Raw genomic sequence first — 21,417 nt, 5'->3', positions numbered from 1 at the left:
ACACTTCTTTCTTTATAATGTTTCCCTATAGGTATCTAACAGCATTCTACATTCCTCAACAACTACGGCCCAGTAACACTAACTTCTATTGTCATGGCCAGAATTAACACATACCCAAGATCTGAACCCACTACAATTCATCCATTGTCACAATTGCTCCACAGCAGATGCAATATCACTAGCTCTCCACTCAGCTCTGGATCACCTTGAAAACAGCTATTCATACATACAGCTGCTCTTCATTGACTACAACTCAGCCTCCAATACAATTATTCCCTCAGTGCTGGTCAAGAAGCCACAAATTCTAGGCCTCTGTATTCCCCTCTGCAACTGGATCCTTAACTTTCTCATCAGAAGACCACAATCTGTATGAATTGGAAGCAACGACTCCTCCTCACTGATTATCAATACAGATGCACCCCAAGGATACGTGCTGAGCCCACTGTTCTACCCCTTATACAGCCATTACTGTGTGGCCAGGCACAATTCCAATGTTATCTACAAGTTTGCCGATGACACCACAGTTGTGGCAGAATCACAAATGACAATGAGGAAGCGTGCAGGAGGAAGATAGATCAACTCGATGAATGGTATAATGACAACAACCTTGTGCTCAGTGTCAGCAAAACCAAAAGATAGTGATGGACTTCAGGAGAAAGTTAGGGGAACATGACCCAGTCCTTATTGAGGGGTCAGTAGTGGAGAGGGTCAAGAACTTCCAATTCCTGGGTGTCAACAACTCTGAGGATCTGCCCTGGAGTCTCCACGTTGATGCAATCACAAAAGACTTGCCAGTGGCTATACTATGTGAGGTGTCTGAGGAGATTTGGTACATCACCCAAGTCTCGTTAACTTCTATAGGTATACCATGGAGAGCATTTTGGTTGGTTGCATCACTGCCTGGTATGGAGATGTCAACTCTCAGGTCAAGAATAAACTCCAGACATCACAGGCACCAGACTTCATTCCATCGAGGACATCTACAAGATGCGATATCTTAAAAAAAGCAGCCTCTATCCTCAAAGACCCCCACCACCCAGGCCTCTTCACTCTGCTACCATTGGGAAAAAGGTGTAAGAGCCTAAAGATGAGAACTCAACAGCACAAGGACAGCTTCTTCCCTGCTATCAGATTCCTGAATAATCAATGAACCCAAGACAATGCCTTACTTTTTGTGCACTATTTATTTTTTAGAGTAATGTTGTAAGACGGTTATAACATGAACGTTTGCTCTCTGATGTTGCTGTAAACCCCGAATTTCATGACTTGTTCATGACAATAAATCCTGATTCTTTTTCTGAAGAACAAAAGGAGTTGTATGAGGATAGGACCCATCAGGACCTTTCGTGGATATGAGGGTACAGAGTCAGAGATTATGGAGGTCCTTAATGAATACTTTGCTTCAGGATTCACCAAAGGACTGTGGCAATTAAAGCAGACTGAAACACTTGAGCATATCGACATCAAAAGGATGTACTGGGAGGAGTCACGTGATGGAGTAGTGGCCGGACGGTGAACTCCAGCCCTCTCCAGAAAAGTCGGGAAAAACAAGAGAAAACACAAAGGCACAGAAATAAAAGTTACAGAAAAGTGAGTATAAAGGTGGAAAGAAGATGGCGACAAAAAAAGAAAAGTCGAAAGCAACGGTAAGAAGAGAGGAAGAGAAGACAAAGGAGGAAAAAGGTGAAGGCCTTACCTGTCCGAAGAGGCCCGCTGCGGAGAGAGAAACCCGCTCCCTCAGGTCGGTAAATAATGGACTACAAAAATGGCTCGCAGAGCCGAACAAAAGTGCGCAACCGCGCATGCGCGAAGTTTCGCGCATGCGCGATGCGAATGAAAAAAAACACACCGACGGGAGGGGGGACCAGCTGGGGAGTCGATCTCCACAGCCGGCAACGACAGCTGCAGAACACCTGCAGCAAGAAGAGACCACAGAAGACAATAGAAACAAGATAGAAGAGGAGGAAAGGGCAGCAAAGAAACAACAGATGGCCAACCCAGAGGAAGAAGAAGAGGAAGAGTATGGTGAAATAGAAGAAGAAAAGAGAGGCAAGGTAAAGGATATACTTGCTCTTATTAGAGGATACATGGAATCATTTAGAGAATGGCAAACACAGGAATTTAAGGATTTAAGAAAAAGAATAAACAACACAGAAGAGAAAATAAATAAAATGGAGATGACCTTAACAGAAATGGGAAAGAAAATGGACAAGATGGAAGAGCGGGCAGTAGCAGCAGAAATGGAGGTAGAAGACTTAAAAAAGAAATTGGAGGAATCTAATAAAAAAACTAAAGAGACACAAGAACTACTAGCTCAAAAAATAGATACAATGGAAAACCATAACAGAAGAAATAACATAAAGATAGTGGGCCTTAAGGAAGATGAAGAAGGCAAGAATATGAGGGAGTTTATAAAAGAGTGGATCCCTAAGACCCTAGGATGTCCAGAACTACAGCATGAAATGGAAATAGAAAGGGCACATAGAGTATTGGCCTCTAAACCACAACCACAACAAAAACCAAGATCTATTGTAGTAAAATTCCTAAGATATACTACAAGAGAAAAGGTACTGGAGAAGACAATGGAAAAAGTAAGAGAGGGCAACAAACCACTGGAGTATAAAGGACAAAAAATCTTCATTTATCCAGATATAAGTTTTGAACTCCTAAAGAAGAGAAAAGAGTTCAATACAGCAAAGGCGATTTTATGGAAGAAAGGGTATAAATTTATACTAAAGCATCCAGCGGTATTGAAAATATTTATTCCAGGACAACAAAACAGACTATTCGCGGATCCAGAAGAAGCACGAAAATTTGCAGAACAATTACAAAAATAGACTGAGGGAGGAAGACGGGTAATGAGAGTTAAAATGATCACGACTGATATGTATGTGGGTAAAGATAAAGACAAAAATAGACTGAGGGATGAAGACGGGTAATGAGAGTAAAAATGATCACGATTGATATGTATGCAGGTAAAGAGGTATAAGAGTGAATAGAGACAATGAGCATACATGAATGTATCTGTACTTAGAGGAAAATATGGATAGTATAGACAAGAATTAATAAGGGAAGGTAATGGAATAGAGAGAATAAGGAGGGAATTAAAAGAGGGACCTTTGTGACATAAGAAAAGTGAAATCTTTTCTGGGGGAGGCGGGGTGGGGGGAAATAGCGGTCACTGCAAAATCAGTTGACGCTTGCGAGTGGATTCGCAAATCCAAATGGAGAGGGGAGATGTGGTTGTCCGACAAGGGATAAAGGACAACTCAGGAGGTGAAGGGGAGATTGGGGATAAATAAGATAGAAATAGGAGAATAAGGAAAATGTTAGATGTTGTAGGAATGTTGTCTTATAAAGAGTTGAAAATAAGAAAACAGAAATGGAAAAGGAGGAAAGGTAATGATGGAAAAACGGAAAGAGAAGATAAACAAAATATAAAAGGGCTACGCTGAACTATATGTCTTTAAATATTAATGGAATACATAACCAAATTAAAAGGAAGAAACTACCAAATTTAAATGAATAAATGTATTCCATTAGAAAAAATAACATATTGGTTAAGAAATAACATTGAAATATTCGAACAAGTATAGGAGCCTTACATTAAATACAATAGCGAAAACCTACCGGGGACAAACATTACCTAAGTTGATGGAAGGAGAAGGAAAGAAAAGAATGGACTCAGTAGAATTTCTGGTGTAATTTGGTTGAATGACAACATTGTCTGACTGGCTTAATGCAACCTAGATTGTATACCTAAAATGGATGAGAGGGGGGGGGTGGGGGGGTGGTTTGGGAGGAAAGGGGGGGGGGGGAGAAAAAGTCACTGTATATGTGTGAAAAGAAATAGTGTATATCATGGCTAATGTGATTTATGGTGTGAAAAAAAAAAAAAAAAAAAGGATGTACTGGAGCTTCTGAAAAGCATGGTTATACCATATGCCAGGATCAGACAAGATTTACCCAAGGGTACTGTGGGAAGCAAGGGAGGAGATTGTTGAGCTACTGGCAAAAATCTTTACTGGGGTCAGGAGAAGTACCAGAGAATTGGAGTTGCAAATGTGGTTCCCTTGTTAAAGAACAGGAGTAAGGGAGGGCGTGGCCTTGCTGAGGATCTCAGCAGATGTGTTTTGAAAGAGCTCTCCATAAAAAGTATTAAAAAGACGGTTTGAAAGCTCAAAAACCAGAATTTTATCATCAAAAATGGATAAAACTAGTGCTAAATGACCAAGGCAAACAAAAACTGAAGTAACAACTCAGCCAGGAACACTGAGTGAAAGCCCAATGAGGAGCGGCTCAGGAGGGGCTTTGGGACTGGCTGAACTCACCAGACCTGGATGGTCGGCCCAAGATTTAGCATTCATCCTGAACAGGATGGAAATTTTGTGCACTCGTTTCACGTGTTGAATCATTGATAAGAGACATCTGAAAAGATATCAGAAATTAAAGAAATCGTGGAAGATATAACGGAACAAATGACTAAGTGGAGGCTGAGCTCAAGGCTCTAGAAGAAAAAGCAAAAACAAGGAACAGACAGAAAAGGATTGACTGACAAGATCAATCATCTGGAAAATTTCAGCAGACATAACAATATAAGAATCATTGGAATGAGAGAAGGAATAGAGTGAGCATCTTTGAAACATGGATCCCACAAATGCTAGGACAAAAGTTAAATGCAAAGTTGCAAATTGAAAGGGCTTACTATACCCTCGGACCCAGAAGAACTGGTGAACAGCGATCATGACCAGTCCTGGTAAGACTTTTAAGTTACCAGGAGAGAGATGCAATCTTGGGATCAGCATACAAATATTCGAAAAATAACATTGGCCCATTAGTGGTGGACAATGCAAACGTAATTTTTTTTCAGGACTTTAGTCTTACCTTGGTCAAACAAAGAAAGGAATTTGATGAAGTAACTGCAATCTAAAAACTTTAAATATTCAATGATTTACCCAGCATCGTTGATGGTGATGCCTCAGAAGGTAATCGATGAATTTTTAAGAACAGAAAAAGTGGAAGAATTTTTAAGAAAGTTGTGAAAAGATTAAAGTCGTCAAATGAGAACATTGAAAAGACCATTTCAAAACAGGACTAACTGAAAGACGCATCTTTTAAAAATTTATTTTGAGAAGTACTGAACAGTCTTGCTTTTACTGCTAAAAGGAAGTAGCAGGGTGAGAACTCTGATTTAAGGGGAAAAATGACACCAGGAGAGGAGCGGTTTTAAAAGATGGCGCTAAAGGGAGGGGTTCTTCTTCAGAAGATTCCGGAGGCAGTTTTTGCGGGGTTCCAGATTCTTTTGTTAACATCACTATCAGAGCTAAGGGTGTGTGTGTGTGAGAGTGTGTGTGTGTGTGTGTGTGTGTGTGTGTGTGAGTGTGTGTGTGTGTGTCCCAAGGGGATGGTCTCTCCCAAGGGAAAATTACTTTTTTTTTTAAATTGGAAGATTTTAATGATACACAATATTTGTTTGAAAAATGGTATGGATAAAACACTAAAGTTTATTAGTTTTAGTGTTAATGGGATAAACAGGCCGGTGAAGAGCTTGGCATATTGAAAGAAATTAAAAGCGGACATAATTTTTTTGCAGGAAACACATCTTACCAAATTGGAACATAAATTAAAAAGATGATGGGTAATATAGTCTTCCTTTGATGGAGAAGCATGGACATTTATGAATATTTATGCTCCAAATTATGACAATTAAGCTTTTATGAAGGATATCTTTTTAAAAACAGCAGAGGGAAGACAATATATTGGTTGGAGGAGATTTTAATTTATGCTTTGACCCATTTAATCTGCAAGAACAATAATGAGGGCGAAAGCAACAAAAATCACAATTTCATATATGAAGGATCTTAATCTTATTGATATATGAAGTCTATTAAATCCCAGAGAGAGAGAGAGAAGAGAGAGAGAGACAGAGAGAGAGAGAGAGAGAAAGAAACAGAGAGAGAGACAACTCCTTTTACTCAAGGATGCATGATTCATATCCAAGGATTGACATTTTTTTTAAATATCTGCCCAGTTGAGTGATAAAAACAAAATACCTAGCAAGGCTTCTATCAGCCCACTAACATTAACTATTGCAGTAATGGAAAAGCAAGAAAATGTATACAGATGGTGTCTTAATACCACGCTACTTAAAAACAGACTTCTGTGAATTTATTAAGATACAGATAAAAAATATTTTGTGAAATAAATCCATCGTCTACTTGCAATAGTTTTTTTTTAATATATGGAACATGCTCAAAGCAAATTTGAGAGGACAAATTATATCCTAATCAAAGAATCTTAAGAGAGAATATAAGGCAGAAGTAAATAGTTTGGAGAAAGATATAGAATTAGAAAAATATATCAAAGAACAAGACTACAAGAATACAGATTACTGGAGAATGAAAAGCTAAGATATAATACAAACATATAGAAGCTATATTAAAAACTAAACAACATTACTATGAGTTAGGTGAACGGGCACACAAAGTTTTATCTTGGCAGATTAAAGCAAAGGAATCAAGAATGACAAATGCTATAAAAACAGAGCCAGATACTCTAGCATATAAACAAAAGGAAATCAATGATATTTTTTGACAATATTACACAAAATTATACAAATCAGAATTACTAGGAGACAAGAATTAATGGAAGAATTTTTGTCGAATGTTGAATTTCCAAAACTAGAAGAGAGAAAAAGGATAGAACTAGACACTCCCTTTACAAGGGAAGAAATTTAAAAGGCCCTGGGTACCCAAAAGGCTAATCAATCACCAGGGGGGGATGGATTCCCACCTGAGTTTTACAGACCATTTAAAGAACCATTAATGGCAGTAGAAACACAGACCCTCCTGGAATCATTTTCAAACTTGACTATTACAATGTTACCAAACAAAAGGATAGTAAGTTTGTGGATGAGATAGAAGTGGGTGGTGGTGTGGATTTTCTGGAAGGTTGCCAAAATGATATTGATAGAATGCAGAGCTGGACTGAGAAGTGGCAGATGGGGTTTAACCCAGAAAATTGTGAAGTGGTACTTTTCAATAAGTCAAATTTGAAAGCTGAATACAATGTTAATGGGAGGATTCTGTGCCGTATGGATGAACTGAGGGGTTGATTTCTGATTAACCATGAGGTAATGTTGCAATTATACAAGACCTTGTTTAGACATATAACACAGTAACAATCCCTTCCAGCCCACGAGCCTGTGTTTCCAATTACACACAACTGCTCTAAAAGCTTTGTAGGTTTAAGGGAGTGAGGAAACTGGAAAACGCAAATGAAACCCAGGCAAACACAGGAAGAACACACAAACTCCTTACAGACAGCACCGGATTTGAACCCACGTCGCTGGTACTGTAATAGCATTGCTTTACCTTGATTAGAACTTGGTTTATGATATTTAGTTCAGGTCACCTCATTTCAGGAAAGATGTGGATGCTCTAGAGCACACATGTCAAACTCTGGCCGTGGGCCAAATTTGGCCCGCGATATAATTATATTTGGCCCGCAAGATCATTTCAAAAATGTATTAGAGGTGCTCCGCTGGCCGCCGCGTCAGTATAGCGCATGCACAACTAATATTATAAATCCCAGAATGCATTGGCGTCAGCCCGCTAATCGCCCCCACCTCCTCTGTTTACGTTGCCGGGTCTCACCGTGGACTCTGGTTTTGGGGCCTGGCCGGTGTCAGGGGAAGCCAAGGCCGCTTCCCAGCGCCCGGAACCGGAGGCCTCGGGCCTGACCTCGCCAGGACCATTGCCCACTCCCCCTCCCTGCTGCAGGCCGACCCGCGACTCACAGTGATCCGCCGAGATGCCGCCCTGCAGCGAGAGCCGATGCCCCCGCACTGTCGTTGTCCAACCCGGTCGCCCGCAAACCCCGCCCTCCCGCACACAGGCCTGAGTAAGGATTATGAACTTTAATCTCAGGATAAAACGATCTTCCAATAGTTTCATGTCACAGTGATAAATATATTCCTGGTTAAAAATGGTCCTGCACCTGGATACAAGCTCATTAGGCATAAAACTTGAAAAGTGTGTAAATCAAAGGATATCTGTACCAATGGAAAAAGGGCATGGCAAATAACCCTGCTAGAGTTCATGCCCACAATCAGTCACCCATTTGATTGTTTCAGGAATCATGTTATTCTCCCACATTCTCAATAGCCCTCAGATTTTACTATTCGACAGCACACTAGCAACATTTGACAAATCCTCTATAGAGAAATATTATTTATTGAATATTTTAGTTCTCATTTGTTAATGCTTCTGGAAAGAGTTTATCCAAAACTATTATTAAACATTTATTTTAATAAGAAAAAGTTTAACATTACATATGTTGAAAGAAGAGAAAACATGCAGATGTTGTTGAAAATTTTCAATAAATATTTAGTTCGGCCCTCGACTTCGTCCAAGTTTTTAATTTTGGCCCTCCGTGAATTTGAGTTTGACACCCCTGCTCTAGAGGATGCAGAAGAGATTTATAAGGATAGGTTGAGTGAACAGCCTGGTCTCCTTGGAGAGACTGAGGACAAGGGTGATCTGATTTCGTTGCACAAAATAAGGAAAGATATTGATTGTGTGGATGGCCAGAGTCCATTTCCCAGGGCTAAAATGGGTAACACAAGGGGAGCATAGCTTTAAAGTGCTTGGGACCAAGTCCAGGCAGGGATGGGTGTGGGCAGGGGGGAAATGAAGAGGCAAGTTTGTCCATAGAGTGGTGGATGCATGTAATGTCCTACCAACAATGGTGTGGAGCCAGATACAATAGAACCTTTTAAAGGCTATGCAACTGAGGAAAATGGTGGGTTCTTGAGTAGGGAAATTCTAGGCAGTTGTTACAAGTAGGTTATTAGGTTGGCACAACACTGTGTGCTGTTAATTTCTAAATTCTATGTTCTATTAATCATGTAATAGCTCTCATCATCTGTATCAGGATGAGTGGCTCAAAGTCACTTGCAACATCCAATCTAATTATGAGAACAGTCATCCATCCTACCCACCTGCAGCTTTTGACATTGCTGGCAAAAACCATGCTCCTTTACAGTTTTTTTTCTGCATTGTCAGAATCAATTTGTGTAATTGTCATTATGAACAAATGGGGGGGGGGGGGGGGGTTTGAAATTTTAAAAAAATTTCCAATGACAGTTTCAGAACAAAAATTGAATGCTGGAAACACTCTGCTGGTTAAGCAGCATCAACAGGTTGAGAAACAGTCCAAGTTTTGCAAAACCCTTTCATCAGAAGGAGAAAATTTGAGAAAACAAGTACATTTCTATTGGAGAGTGTGGAGTGAACAGAGGGAGAGCCTGCGATGGGGAAGACCAAACCTTTCTTCTGAAACAAGCATTCAGTGACGGAAAAAAACAAAAGGTACAATCATGCCGATGGAAATTAGAAAAGTTGGTTAACTGAAAGTTATGTTCAATATTAAGTCCTGACATTGACAACGGACCAAGGCTGAGGTACTGCTCCTCAAACTTGCACCAAGCATTATTGGAGCAAGAAAAGACAGGCGAAATTGGGGGTAGAATGGAAAGTTAACAATGACTGGCAACTGGAAGCACAAGGTCATCTTTGCTAACCAAGTGGTGGTACCCTGCAATATAGTCATCTAACCTGCCTTTGATATGGAAGTGATCTCAGTGTGAACAATAAATACAAGGCACTTTTTGCTCCTCTCAGAGCTATAGACAATTCTGGAGGACTGTGCAAAACTCTGCACAAACATTTGAGGTTGACTGTCTAAATTGAAAATGGTGTTGTATAGTTAAATCATCAAAAGTTCAAAGTGGTCAAACTGACGAAAATCATACCTTACAACCCACAAGACTTTTCCATCATAACCCTTGTTCATTCGGTCCCACCATCATGAGAAACCACATGTGCTGCCCAACGGTACACATGTGAGAGAGAGAGAAACCCTCAAAATCAATTCCAGACCTCGTGAGGCTTCATGACATAATCAAGTAAACAAACCACTGATCATCTACTAGCCTCCTTCATTAAATGCACCAGTGTTTCTCCATGCTGAATAAAATATGGAAAAATTACTGGATTCTGAAGACATTCAAAAGACAATCTGGACCAAATGAGTAACAGAAATACATATATTGTAACCTGTAATCTCATGGTTTGACATCTATTATTACTATTATGTCAGGGAATTGATCAATGAAGAATTCAGAAAGAATGCCCAAACGTTGCTCACCTGGCAAAGCTAAACAAAAAGAGTAAAACAGTGAAAATGTACAACAGACAGACTTTTCAAAACTAGTTTAGATGAATATTTTACTGGCCTGTAACATCTGGTTGTGAATAATTGAGGACAATTAAGCAGATAACAAGAAAAGATGGTTCCAAGAACATTTGTATCCTCAATGCAAGGATTCCCAACATGAGTGTGCTAAAGCTGTGGCTGGATTCTCCTCAGTTCATGCACTTGGGCACAAAGAGTCAAAAGGCATATTATTTCAATAGAAACATTGAAAATAAGTCGTACAGAAGGATCTTGGTGCTTTGCATGTTATCAGACAGGTGTATCCATTAGTTAAATGGGAAATAGCACATTGGTCTTTATGGCAAAAGAATTGGAGTTGAAAAATAGAAAAGCTTTGTTTCAATTGTACATGGTGTTGGTGAGGACAAATATGGAAGAACTGGGCAGTTTTGATCCCCTGACTTGAAAGGGGATATGGTAGCAGGGAAGGTCGTACAAAAGAGATTTGCCAGGTTAATTCCTGGATGGGGGACTGTCCAAAAAGATAGGCTAAACAATTGGGTCTGTATTTTTTTTTGGAACTTAAAAAGTATGAGGGGCGACCTTATTGAAGTGTACAAGATCCTGAAGGGCCATGGCAAGGAATAGGTTTGGATGTTTTCATTCATGGTACGATGATCTCAAACAGGTTATAAAAATTAGGCGCTGGTCATTTAACACTATGCGACACAGAAATTCTCTGCAGGGTTGAGAAGACAACTCACTACCAGAATATAAAATGAGGTAGGTACATTTTTGAAAGATTGGCGGATTCAGCAGGTGGCCCCAGGCAGAGCAGTCATGATCACACAAAATGGCAGGGAAGGCTGATAACCAGTTAGTTACTCCTGCTTCTATGTTCTATGTTCTTGTTAGAAAAATACAATACCAATATGCCTCAAAGTTCAACATAATCCAGGACAAAGCAGTCATCTTAATTGGTATCACATCCAGGATCCTGAATACTCATTCCCATCACCATAGGAAAACAAGTTGTATACCATATGCAAAATTAATCACCCCAGATTACTCTTATAGAATGTCCCAAACCTATGACATCCAACACAAAGCCAAGATGAACAATTTTCAAAAAGTAATATACTCTAATGGATGTAACTAGCCTAATTAAAACATCAAGAAATATTTAAAAAGATTAAAATCAAAATCAAAAAACTTCCATCTGACCTCCATGCTGGGATTCCCCTTTCAAATGAAAGATTGGCCCCAGTATGGATGCTTAGCAATCTCAGCAACAGATTATAGAGACATTTAGCAAGTTTTGAAAAGTTTGCATTTGGCTACACGGGACTGGAACTGTTACGGCAGGAAGTTAGCAGTTCTGATTCAACTACAGAGAAAAGCAGAGTTGAATTGACAAACTACAATACTACTGCAAGTTAACATGCTAGTTAATTCAATAAACTCTTAAACTATTATCAGGCCATGTATTCAGCCCCTAATTCATTCTACACAACAATGACAGGGTTTCCAAACTCATCTGCAACTGCATCTAACAGAGTCAGAAGGGAGATAAAGGACCAGTGGTTTTGTGCCTGGATAATTTCTCCCTCCATGTCACCAAGTCAAAGGAGCTGATCATTGTCATCCAGAAGAGGGAAAGATTACTGTCCCTCGTCTGCATTCATGGCACTGAAGTGGAGATAGTAGTCAGCTGCAAGGGCTTGGAAGTAAACATCTCCAACTACCTGTCCCAGTCTGACCATGCCACAATGGCCAAGAGAGCACACCAGAGCTTCTACTACTTCAGAAGCCCAAGGAAACTTGGCATGTCTCTGGCGTCTTCTGACTTTTATCCTGTCAGGAAGCATTACTGCATTGTACGGCAACTGCTCTGCCCAAGACAGCATGGAACTTCAGAGTTGGAAAGGTTCAAATGGGCCAAGACTTTCGTGTTTCACTCCAAGTTAAAGCAAGTTGACTTTCAACCACCAAGGTCAATAATACACCAACTAAAAAAGTTTTTTTTATTTCCTTAGAAATTCAAATTCTGTTTAAAGTAAATATTTCATCCACATACAAGGAGTAAAGAAAACTGTTTCATTCTCAAGTTTCAGTTATCTTAATTCTCAAAGATTTGAAGAGTGAAATGTTTTAATATTCATTTTTTAATAGACGTAGATTAAATCAGGTGGTAAACCAAAAGGCACAAGTGCAAACTTATACTATAATGCAATCAGATTCTGGAGTACTTACAGTTCATCTCTTTGTCTTTGTGACAACACCATTTTGATTGTGTGAAATCAAATCTGATTTGCACAGCAGCTGCTGCCTCCTCCACAGGAGATCAAAATTCCTTGCAACTCCTAATTTGCTATGAGTACTGTCACACCGTGGCCCTATGCCAATCCAAAACACCTTGACCGTAGCCAAATCCACGAATCAATGAGAGGCTTGGTGACATTCAACAACCAATATTCATTTCACCTGCAAATTAAATTAGAAAGAAAGTCAGTATCTTGTCAAAACATCAAAAATATCAAATACTTGCCTGCCAATGTGCAGGAATCAAAAGAGAATTTTTCAAATTTAGAACAATTGTTTATCAACCAAAAGTTCTGATTATCTTTAGAACTTCACCACACTCATCGCTGAAATTATTTTGAATGCGGAAACCATTGTTAGTATTAATCTGTTCCAAATGTTTTATTTGGGAGACAAGTTAATGGTACAGTTATGGATAGCTGTAGCCATACCAGTTGAGATATAGATTTTGACAATCCAATCTATTTAAATCTTCAAAATAATTTCTGACTTCATAACTGGTCTAGTGATAATGCAATAACATTAAGCATCCAAAGAGAAAATTAACATGGTTTTCAGTTAAAACATAACTATTTTAGTGGGAATATTGGCTTTTACCTTATTTTTATAAAAATATTCATGGAGGAAGTTTGCTAAACATACAATTTCAAATGTGTTTTTTTTTTAAAAAGACCAAAGTGGGGAACTCAACAAGGGAGCTCATTTTCACATTTGAGTTGTGCAAAGCATAGTCCGAAAGAGAAATTGATTAGGAATTTCTCACAGAATTTACCAAAGACTAAACAAAGAAAGTTTTAACAAGAAAAAAATTGGCCAACATGGAATGTACAAGTATGGGAAAGAATACCCAGATTGAAAGACGTACTCCTGTGCCATCCAAAAAGCTATTGAAGATGGGGTAATGGGGAAAACAGAAGATGAAGCAAGGTAGTTATGCACACCTGAAAGTAGGGAGCGACAGAGAGAACAGTTACATTAAACTTTACATCAGTAGCTTTCACACTTTTTCTTTCCACTCACATACCACCTTGAGTAATCTCTTACTAATCACATACCACCTATGGCAAACGGATTACTTAAAGTGGTCTGTGAGTGGAAAGTTTGAAAACCACTGCTCTTCATGAATACAGATAGGTGCAGCTACATGTCATGTTGAGGAAGCAGGGAATCCCAGGGATCATTCTCATAAGTCTCTTCTGGAACTTCTCCAATGCCAACATAGATTATGGAGCTCAAAGCTGCTCACTATACTTCAAATGTGGTTTGATCAATGTCTTATACATTCTCAGCATTACATCCTTGCTTTTATATTTTTGTCCTCTTGAAATGAATGCTGACATTGCATTTGCTTTCCTGATTACTGATCCAACTGCATCCAGTGCAGTTAAGAAAGATGAAGGGGAAATCTCACTGAACACTGAAAGGGCTGAATAGACTGGGCACAGAGAAGAGATTTCTAGTAATAGGTGAGTTTGGGACAAAGAGCATGCAGAATAAAAGGATATCCCTTTACCACAGAGTCGAGGACATTTCTTCAGTGGGGTGAATCAGTGGAACATGTTACCACAGTAGAGGCTTGTAATAGCCAAGTCATTGAGTATAATAAAAGCAGAGATTGATGGGTTATTGATTAGTAAGGGTATCAAAGGATGAAGGAACAAGGTGAGAGAATGCCAAGAGGAAAAATACACCAGCCATGATTTAAATGGCCAATGGATTTGATAGTCCAAATGGCCTCATTCTAAAGGTCTAACGTCGAAGTGGCAGAAATTAGCAGGCTTTTAAGGAAATTAATTAATGCAGCAGGAGAACAAGAAAATCATAAATGTAAACTAATTGTGAATAAAACCAATTGTTGAATAAATAATTCTACATCCCGAGTGCTAAAATTCTAGATTTTAATCATATGGAATTATTAAAGCAAACTGTGCTGATGTATTGAAGACAAAAAATATATGGAAGAGAAAGAGAAAATTAGACAAAATAAAATGGAGCCCACTGAATGAATGGACAATTTCTGTACTGTAAATTTTAAGTAAGCTTTTAACCACTGGTCAGCTTTAAGTGTTACTGTATTTGGATGGTGTAAGGATTCAAAAGCACAGTAACACAACATTAAAAATGATTTAATACAGCTTCAACAGCTACATTAAAAATCTGATATTACTAATTGAGACCAAAGCAAATTTTTGAAATGTGTGAGCACCCCATGACCTTCAAAGGAGCCAGATCAACAATTTAACAAACTTCAAGGGCTACTCAGGTGAATATGATGGATCTAATCTTCCTGAGATATCATGAAAGTTGCGATTCCAACTGCATTCTCTCCTGGAATCCACACTGAGCTCAGCAACAGAGTGCCAAAAGTTCCTGTAGTTTGTCAACAGTTATGCAAGATACCTGCTTAAATGAATGTTTGGTTTAACCTGCTAAAGTTTCAACGACTTTCTTCATTTTAAAGGAAAGGAATGGTTCTGAGGGAGATGAGCAAGTTTTAGTCAATTTAACTTAATTATAACTTTAAAATTGGAAACCATTGCTTTTGTAACTTTATAAAAACAATTTTTTTTTAAATAAAAGAGTTTTGGCTGAAGAATAGTATGGTTTAATTAGCTGTCAAAGCACTTCAAGAACAGGCCTTGCCAAATATGGTAAGAAGGCCTTGCACTCTAATATGAGAATGACAGCTTCCGATAACAAAATACCATTGCAGATAGATAGGTAAATTGTGAATGCAGGTGGCTCGTGATTGCGAGAAGTGGGCTGGACAGAACCCAGAAGCCAATTGGAAGTGCATCACACTCTTACAGAATCCTATAATGTACTTTTTCCAAACACTTACAGAATTTAAACAACTATTTAAGCACGTTAATTGCACCAATTTAGAAACCAGTAACAAAGGATTATGAACAATCGAGAAGTGACTAGGGTTGGGGGGGGGGGGGGGGGGAATGCTAAAATTGACAATTTAGTGTGCAGAAAATCATATGACTGAACATGAATCCAAGTGAATATTCTGCTCCCAAGGAATAAAAACAAAAGTTTTGTTCATATAAAATATGAACGATTGTAAAACGTTAATCATCACTAATTTCAGAGAAAAATAAGCCTTTATGGAAGAATTCTGTGCATTGGTGAGCTACTGGCAGGTCAGCAGAATACAGTTTACATCATTATTCTTTTGATGAAAGGATCTCAAATTCGGCTTATTTCCTGAAGAAATGATACAATTCGGATGTAAAGGTTGATTATGACTGCTGAATGGTAGACTGGATCCAAGGAGGTATTAATAAGCCTAGCCCTGCCTCTATTTTATAATAGTCCTTTCTATTCTCTGTCCTATTAAAATTAATACTATTAAAATTGTACATTGGGAATCTGTTCTCACATCTCTAAAATCACCATCACTTGTAGAAAATTGCCAACTTGCTCTTCAGTGGTTACTTTCATTTCATTACTTGCCTGATCTCAATTTTATCCCAAGTTTGGTTGAGATTAAAAGACATGCTGTACTCAGTAGTAGCAGATTTATATGGGTTTTAAAATAAATATATCAAATGCAAAGCATGCACAAATACCACATGGAAAAACAACTTGAATTGCAGCAAGCTGTCCACAGAAATACAGCACGAACATCAAGATGCACTTCTTGACTGAAATTATTGTCTATACATTTCCTATTCACTCTGAAATCAGTGCATCAGATTCTCTTCTTTAAGATTTGGTTACCAAAATCCATCTGGACTATCAATAACAAATGCACAAAAGCATTCCCTTTTGTATTTGAAATTTATAGCTTTTAAAAATGGAATCAATTGTCAGAATTTAATGAAAATGGATCCAAAAGTCAAAACAATTCTAAAAAGAGTTTATACTATTGAAAAATATAACTAATCACAAACATTCTTTGATGAAAAAAATTGTATCATCTTTATAAATAACACAGGCGAGAAAGTGGTTTCTACGAAATAGGAGACTAGAAATAGGTGACAGTTTCAAGATTCAGGGGAGTAGATTTAGGATAGAGACGAGGAGGAATAGTTGAATTCTCTGCCCGCGAAAGCAGTAAAGGTTGCATAATTTATTGTGTTTAAGAGATTTTTAAAGAATTGCAGAAGGTCATGGGGAAAAGGGGCCATAGGTAGATAGAGAAGAGCCCAAGGATAGGTCAGCCATGAATAAATGGTGGCAACAGGCTTGACAGGCCAAATGGTCTACCCCTGCTCATTTCTTGTGCTCTTATAGATGTTCAGGACATGTGAAACTTGTGTCTCTTCATAATTGATTCTTCCCATCCTCAACTATGTTCAAGGAACACAACTGCATTGCCACAACTAAAAATTACATATTTTGCAGGCTAATGAATTAGGGCAAGTCTGCAGCAGCAAACAAGCACCTTATTCTCAGGATGACGATAAATGAGCAATTGAAATACAGGTACTGGCAGTCCCACCCACAATAGTTGGGCAATTTGGACCAGCCATTCTCCATCTTTTTATGGCTATGGCCCCTTTGAGCAGAGTCCCAAGTTTATGGTTCTCCCCCCACCCCCCTTCCCTGTGAAGCAATCATTTAGTTGGTTTCTTCCATACTTTTCTCCAACTATATACATAGAAAACAAAAATCTTTTCTGATTTCAGTTCGTGTCCAACACTAAAATGTGCTGTGGCCCCAAGGGGGCTGTAGGGTCCTTGTTGATAATGGCTGATTGAAACAACCCCAAGTATAACATAATTTCAACTCAATAACCATGGTGAAGCAAGTGCATTCATCCTTAAATAACTCGCACAGCACATCAGCATGCCACGATAACTTGGATCTTTGCATTCATAATCGATGAAAATATTAGAAACCAATTTGGAGTAGGGCCTTGGAGCCTGCTTTATCATTCAGAAAACTCACTGTTGACCTAATTATAACCATATCTCCATATTTCTGCCTACCACTACCAATATTGTATTCCCCATTGCATAACATTAATCTATTTACTTTTGACTTTTAAAAAATTCAACACCCTTTGAAGCTCGAGTTCCAAAAGCTCAAGATTTCAGCTCAGGCCCATAAATATTCTAAACTGAAGTGAATAAAAGTGCCATCTGCTCAATCTTTCCTTAAAAGGCCACACATCAGATAACAGTAAAAAAAATTAAACTGCTTTCACCACATTTATAAACCATTACTATGTACACTTTGGATAACAAACATGACCAGTTTTGTATTCAATTCCCCATGTAATTAATAAAAACAATGTCATCTTTCCTATTTCTAATTAGTTGAGCCAGTTTATTTGCCTTTTGGTGAATCATGCAGGGAGGACAAGCAGACCACCTCATAGCACTCATTCAGAAAATACACAAGAAAAATAAGGATATGCATTTTCTGAATGAGTGGAGAAATTCTTATTTTCCCGAGTACTCCAATTGTTTGCTCACTCGCATAATCTACCTTTGTGCCTTTACATCCTCCTCCAATCCTCTGCATGACCATGGATTATCAACAATTTTAGCAATTTCAGGATTAAGTGATGAGGGGCACACTGAAGCAAAGGCTATTTGGGAAAAGGACACACCACTGATTACATATAGCCAAGCAGGAAAAAAAAACCTATTTTTGTTTGCTGTTTCCTGTTGGCCAGCTAACGTTACCTCCTACACCATGAACTTGTATATTCTGGAAAATCTTTGCAAATTATCAAATCCACAGCACGTTACTGCTTTAAAGATAAAATTTATCAAATACTATTTCCCTTTTACAAAACCATCTGGTCTTTGCCAGATTTTCTTTTTTTTCCCCTGAAGTCTGTGCTCGAATATCTTTAACAGCTTCCAGCGTTCCCCAATTGGGATGCTGAGATTTAGAGTCTGTTTTCTACCTCATCACTTTCAAAAATTTTTTTTCTTTAAATTCAAAGAAAACTTCCCCAAATGTCTCAAACTTTTTTTTTAAAAAGACACCTGATAAAATCTACCAGGCTACAGGGACCTAATCACCCAAAGTTTGAAGCACTCATCTCCCCAAGCAATTTCTGAATAGTTACTCAGTCAAGTCAAATGCCATGGTTTTATTTGTCATTCCAAAATGAATACTTCTACGAAAAAAAAAAGACCTCTGCTTTTTTAACTGGAATATATTGATGTTCCAATGACTCCATGACTGAGATTGGTGAACATGTGTGACAATTTGGAATGAATTTCCATACATTATGAAAACTTGTACTGCTTTTTAAAAAAATTATAGTTGAACTGTTTTGAAAGAGTTCGAATCTAAACTTGGAGTATCATTTGGTTCTGGATGCTGTACCTCAAAATGCTTCATTTTAATTATAAAGTTGGCTAGTATATAGTACCCACATATCGCCAGTCACTGAAATCACACATTCTAATGCATAATTTATATTTTATTATCGTGACTATTTTCCCCCACATATTACAGAGCAAAGTATTCAAGATTATTTTCTGTTAAACACAAATTTCATCCCTTGAGCAATGTGCGAGTATTCAACCTGTGTCCTTTTCCCAAATAGCCTTTGCTTCAGTGTGCCCCTCATCACTTAATCCTGAACTCAAGAAATTAGCCAGTCTGCAACACAGTCACAAATAATTCGCAATTCTGGAGGATCAAGTGTCAAAAAGACAAAGTCATTTTCAGTATTAATAATCTTCCAACAGAGGTTGATGTGTCTTTCTAGGATATCCCCGGGATCAACCAGTAGAGCACAGAGTACTAGGATCCAGAGCTGTTTGACATGAATCTCTAAAGAGACCATTGGTTTTCTTTCCAAACCTCCTTGGCAAATGGACATCTTGAAGGAGATGGACAAGTCCCATCCCATTCCACCCCACCTCAGAGGCACTGTGTGGTGGCACTGAGGCCATCTTAGCAGAAGGGACCTGACAAGGAGGGTATTCTGCAAAATAAGCATTCTTGATGCTTTCAAAATTCAGCTGTTGTCCATTTGCCAAGTCTTGGAGACATCATAGGACAATTTATAACCAGAATTACAGCGAGGTTGTAAAAGTTTTGTGGGGTGAAAACATGAAAGTCTGCAGACACTGTAGTTGCAACTGCTGTAGGAACTCAGCAGGTCTTGCAACATCCATAAGAGGTAAAGATATACCTTGAAGGATTCAGGCCTGAAACTATAGAACATTACAACTTAAATAGGCCCCTTCGACCCTTCTATTCTGTGCCAAACCATTTTTTTTTTTGCTAGTCCCACTGACTACACCCAGTCCATAGCCCTTCATCTCCCATCCATGTACTTGTCCAAATTCTTCTGAAATGTTAAAATTGAGCCTGCATTCACTAATTCATCTGGCAGCTTGTTCCACACTCCTGCTAATCTCTGTGGGAAGAAGTTCCCCCTAAATGCTTCCCCTTTCATCCTTAATCCATGTCCTCTGGTGTATCTCACCTCCCCTCAGAGGAAAAAGCCTATGTTCATTTACTCTGTCTATCCCCCTCAATTTTAAATACCTCTATCAAATCACCCCTCATTCTACACCCCAGGGAATACAGTCCTAACCAGTTTACCCTTTCTCTGTAACTCAGTTCCTGAAGTCCAGGCAGCATGCTAGCACTCTTTCCATCTTATTCATATAACCTTCAGTCATTTATCATGACCTCCAATGCTCACGGTGAGACCTGCTATGAGTTCCTTTTGTAAAAGTTATTACAAGGAAAGGCCACATGGTGGAATTTAAACAGTCTATTTAGAAGATGTTAAAGATAAAATGATGATAATGCTGACAAAACAATTTCCTCCAAGCACAGAAAAAGAGGCCACAGTCTCATTATTAGAGCTGGGCCATTTAGGTGCCAAGTCAGCAAACACCTGCACAAAAAGGACCAATGAATAGCCTCATGTTGTTCTTTCTGTAAAGACAATTTATCAATGGGAATATAAATATTAACTCTATTAATAAAGTAGCTGGCTGAAATTTATTCAAAGGAGGTGCGTGGTAAGGAATACAGCCATCTATGAAGTAATTTAGGCTAAATAGACAGATTTTTAAAAAAATCACTATTTTTCCATTTTGCTTTATTTTGTAAAACATTTATATCACAGCAGAGTGGATGAGTCAACTTTAAACAAAAGTGGTTGTCGACATAGTTAAAACTACAGAATCAAATAGAATGTTCAGAGAAAATAGGAATAGCATTGTTACCAGAACAATGAATAGCCAGTTTCTCACTGCCAGTTTCATGTTTTTAAATCCAATTATACAGATTTCTTCATTGTGGCAATGACTGAGCAATATTTTCAAGTCAAAGGCAATTCTGTAAGAAACATCTTTATTCTTCAAATAATCTGAACTACATTACATTAATATGGTACCTTTAAGAATCTTCTGACTCAAGTTTATAACAGTGACCATATGTGAAATTCTTTGTAATGCAGGAAAATGTAGGAGCCAACTTGCATCGCAAGGTCTTAAAAAAAAAATGACATAATAACCAAATAATCTTATAAAAATGTTGTTGGGGCAATAAACATTTAAAGAACTACATTTAACTTTTACATCTACACAAAAGAGCAGAAGATTTCATGGATTAAGATAATCTAAAAATAAAATTTCAAACATGGTGGAACTCCCTCAATCCTGCAATGAACTCTTAGGTAACATTATATGCTAAAGGTTCAGGAATGATAAGGGTATACACACTTTCTAACCCAAAGACAACTGCTGATCTATGATGAGATTTTTATTGCCCAAATTACTTTGTTTAAATGAAAAGGAATAATTCTGGAAAATTCCTCTCTAATAAGTTCCAGGAAGTTATAGAGATTTGTACTCATCACTTCTGCTATCTTATTTCAAGCATCCACAATTTTTTACAACCTTTACAAAAAAATACTTGTGCATAGCTCATCAA

The 21,417-nt window shown here is 38.2% G+C and overlaps 1 protein-coding gene across 2 annotated transcripts in view; it reads right to left on the bottom strand.

The window, feature by feature from the left end:
* Window positions 1-21,417, bottom strand: part of LOC138750003 (lissencephaly-1 homolog) — a 90,310-nt gene that overhangs the window by 50,857 nt on the left and 18,036 nt on the right. For both annotated transcript variants that reach the window (XM_069912155.1, XM_069912154.1), the window contains exon 2: window positions 12,472-12,702. In XM_069912155.1, the coding sequence (XP_069768256.1) occupies window positions 12,472-12,503 (32 nt within the window). In that variant the 5' untranslated portion in view covers window positions 12,504-12,702. The remainder of the gene's footprint in view (window positions 1-12,471; window positions 12,703-21,417) is intronic.

This window comes from Narcine bancroftii, chromosome 14, assembly GCF_036971445.1.
Source record: "Narcine bancroftii isolate sNarBan1 chromosome 14, sNarBan1.hap1, whole genome shotgun sequence".
In the NCBI taxonomy this organism is placed as follows: Eukaryota; Metazoa; Chordata; class Chondrichthyes; order Torpediniformes; family Narcinidae; genus Narcine; species Narcine bancroftii.
This window is presented reverse-complemented; position numbering and strand designations above follow the sequence as displayed.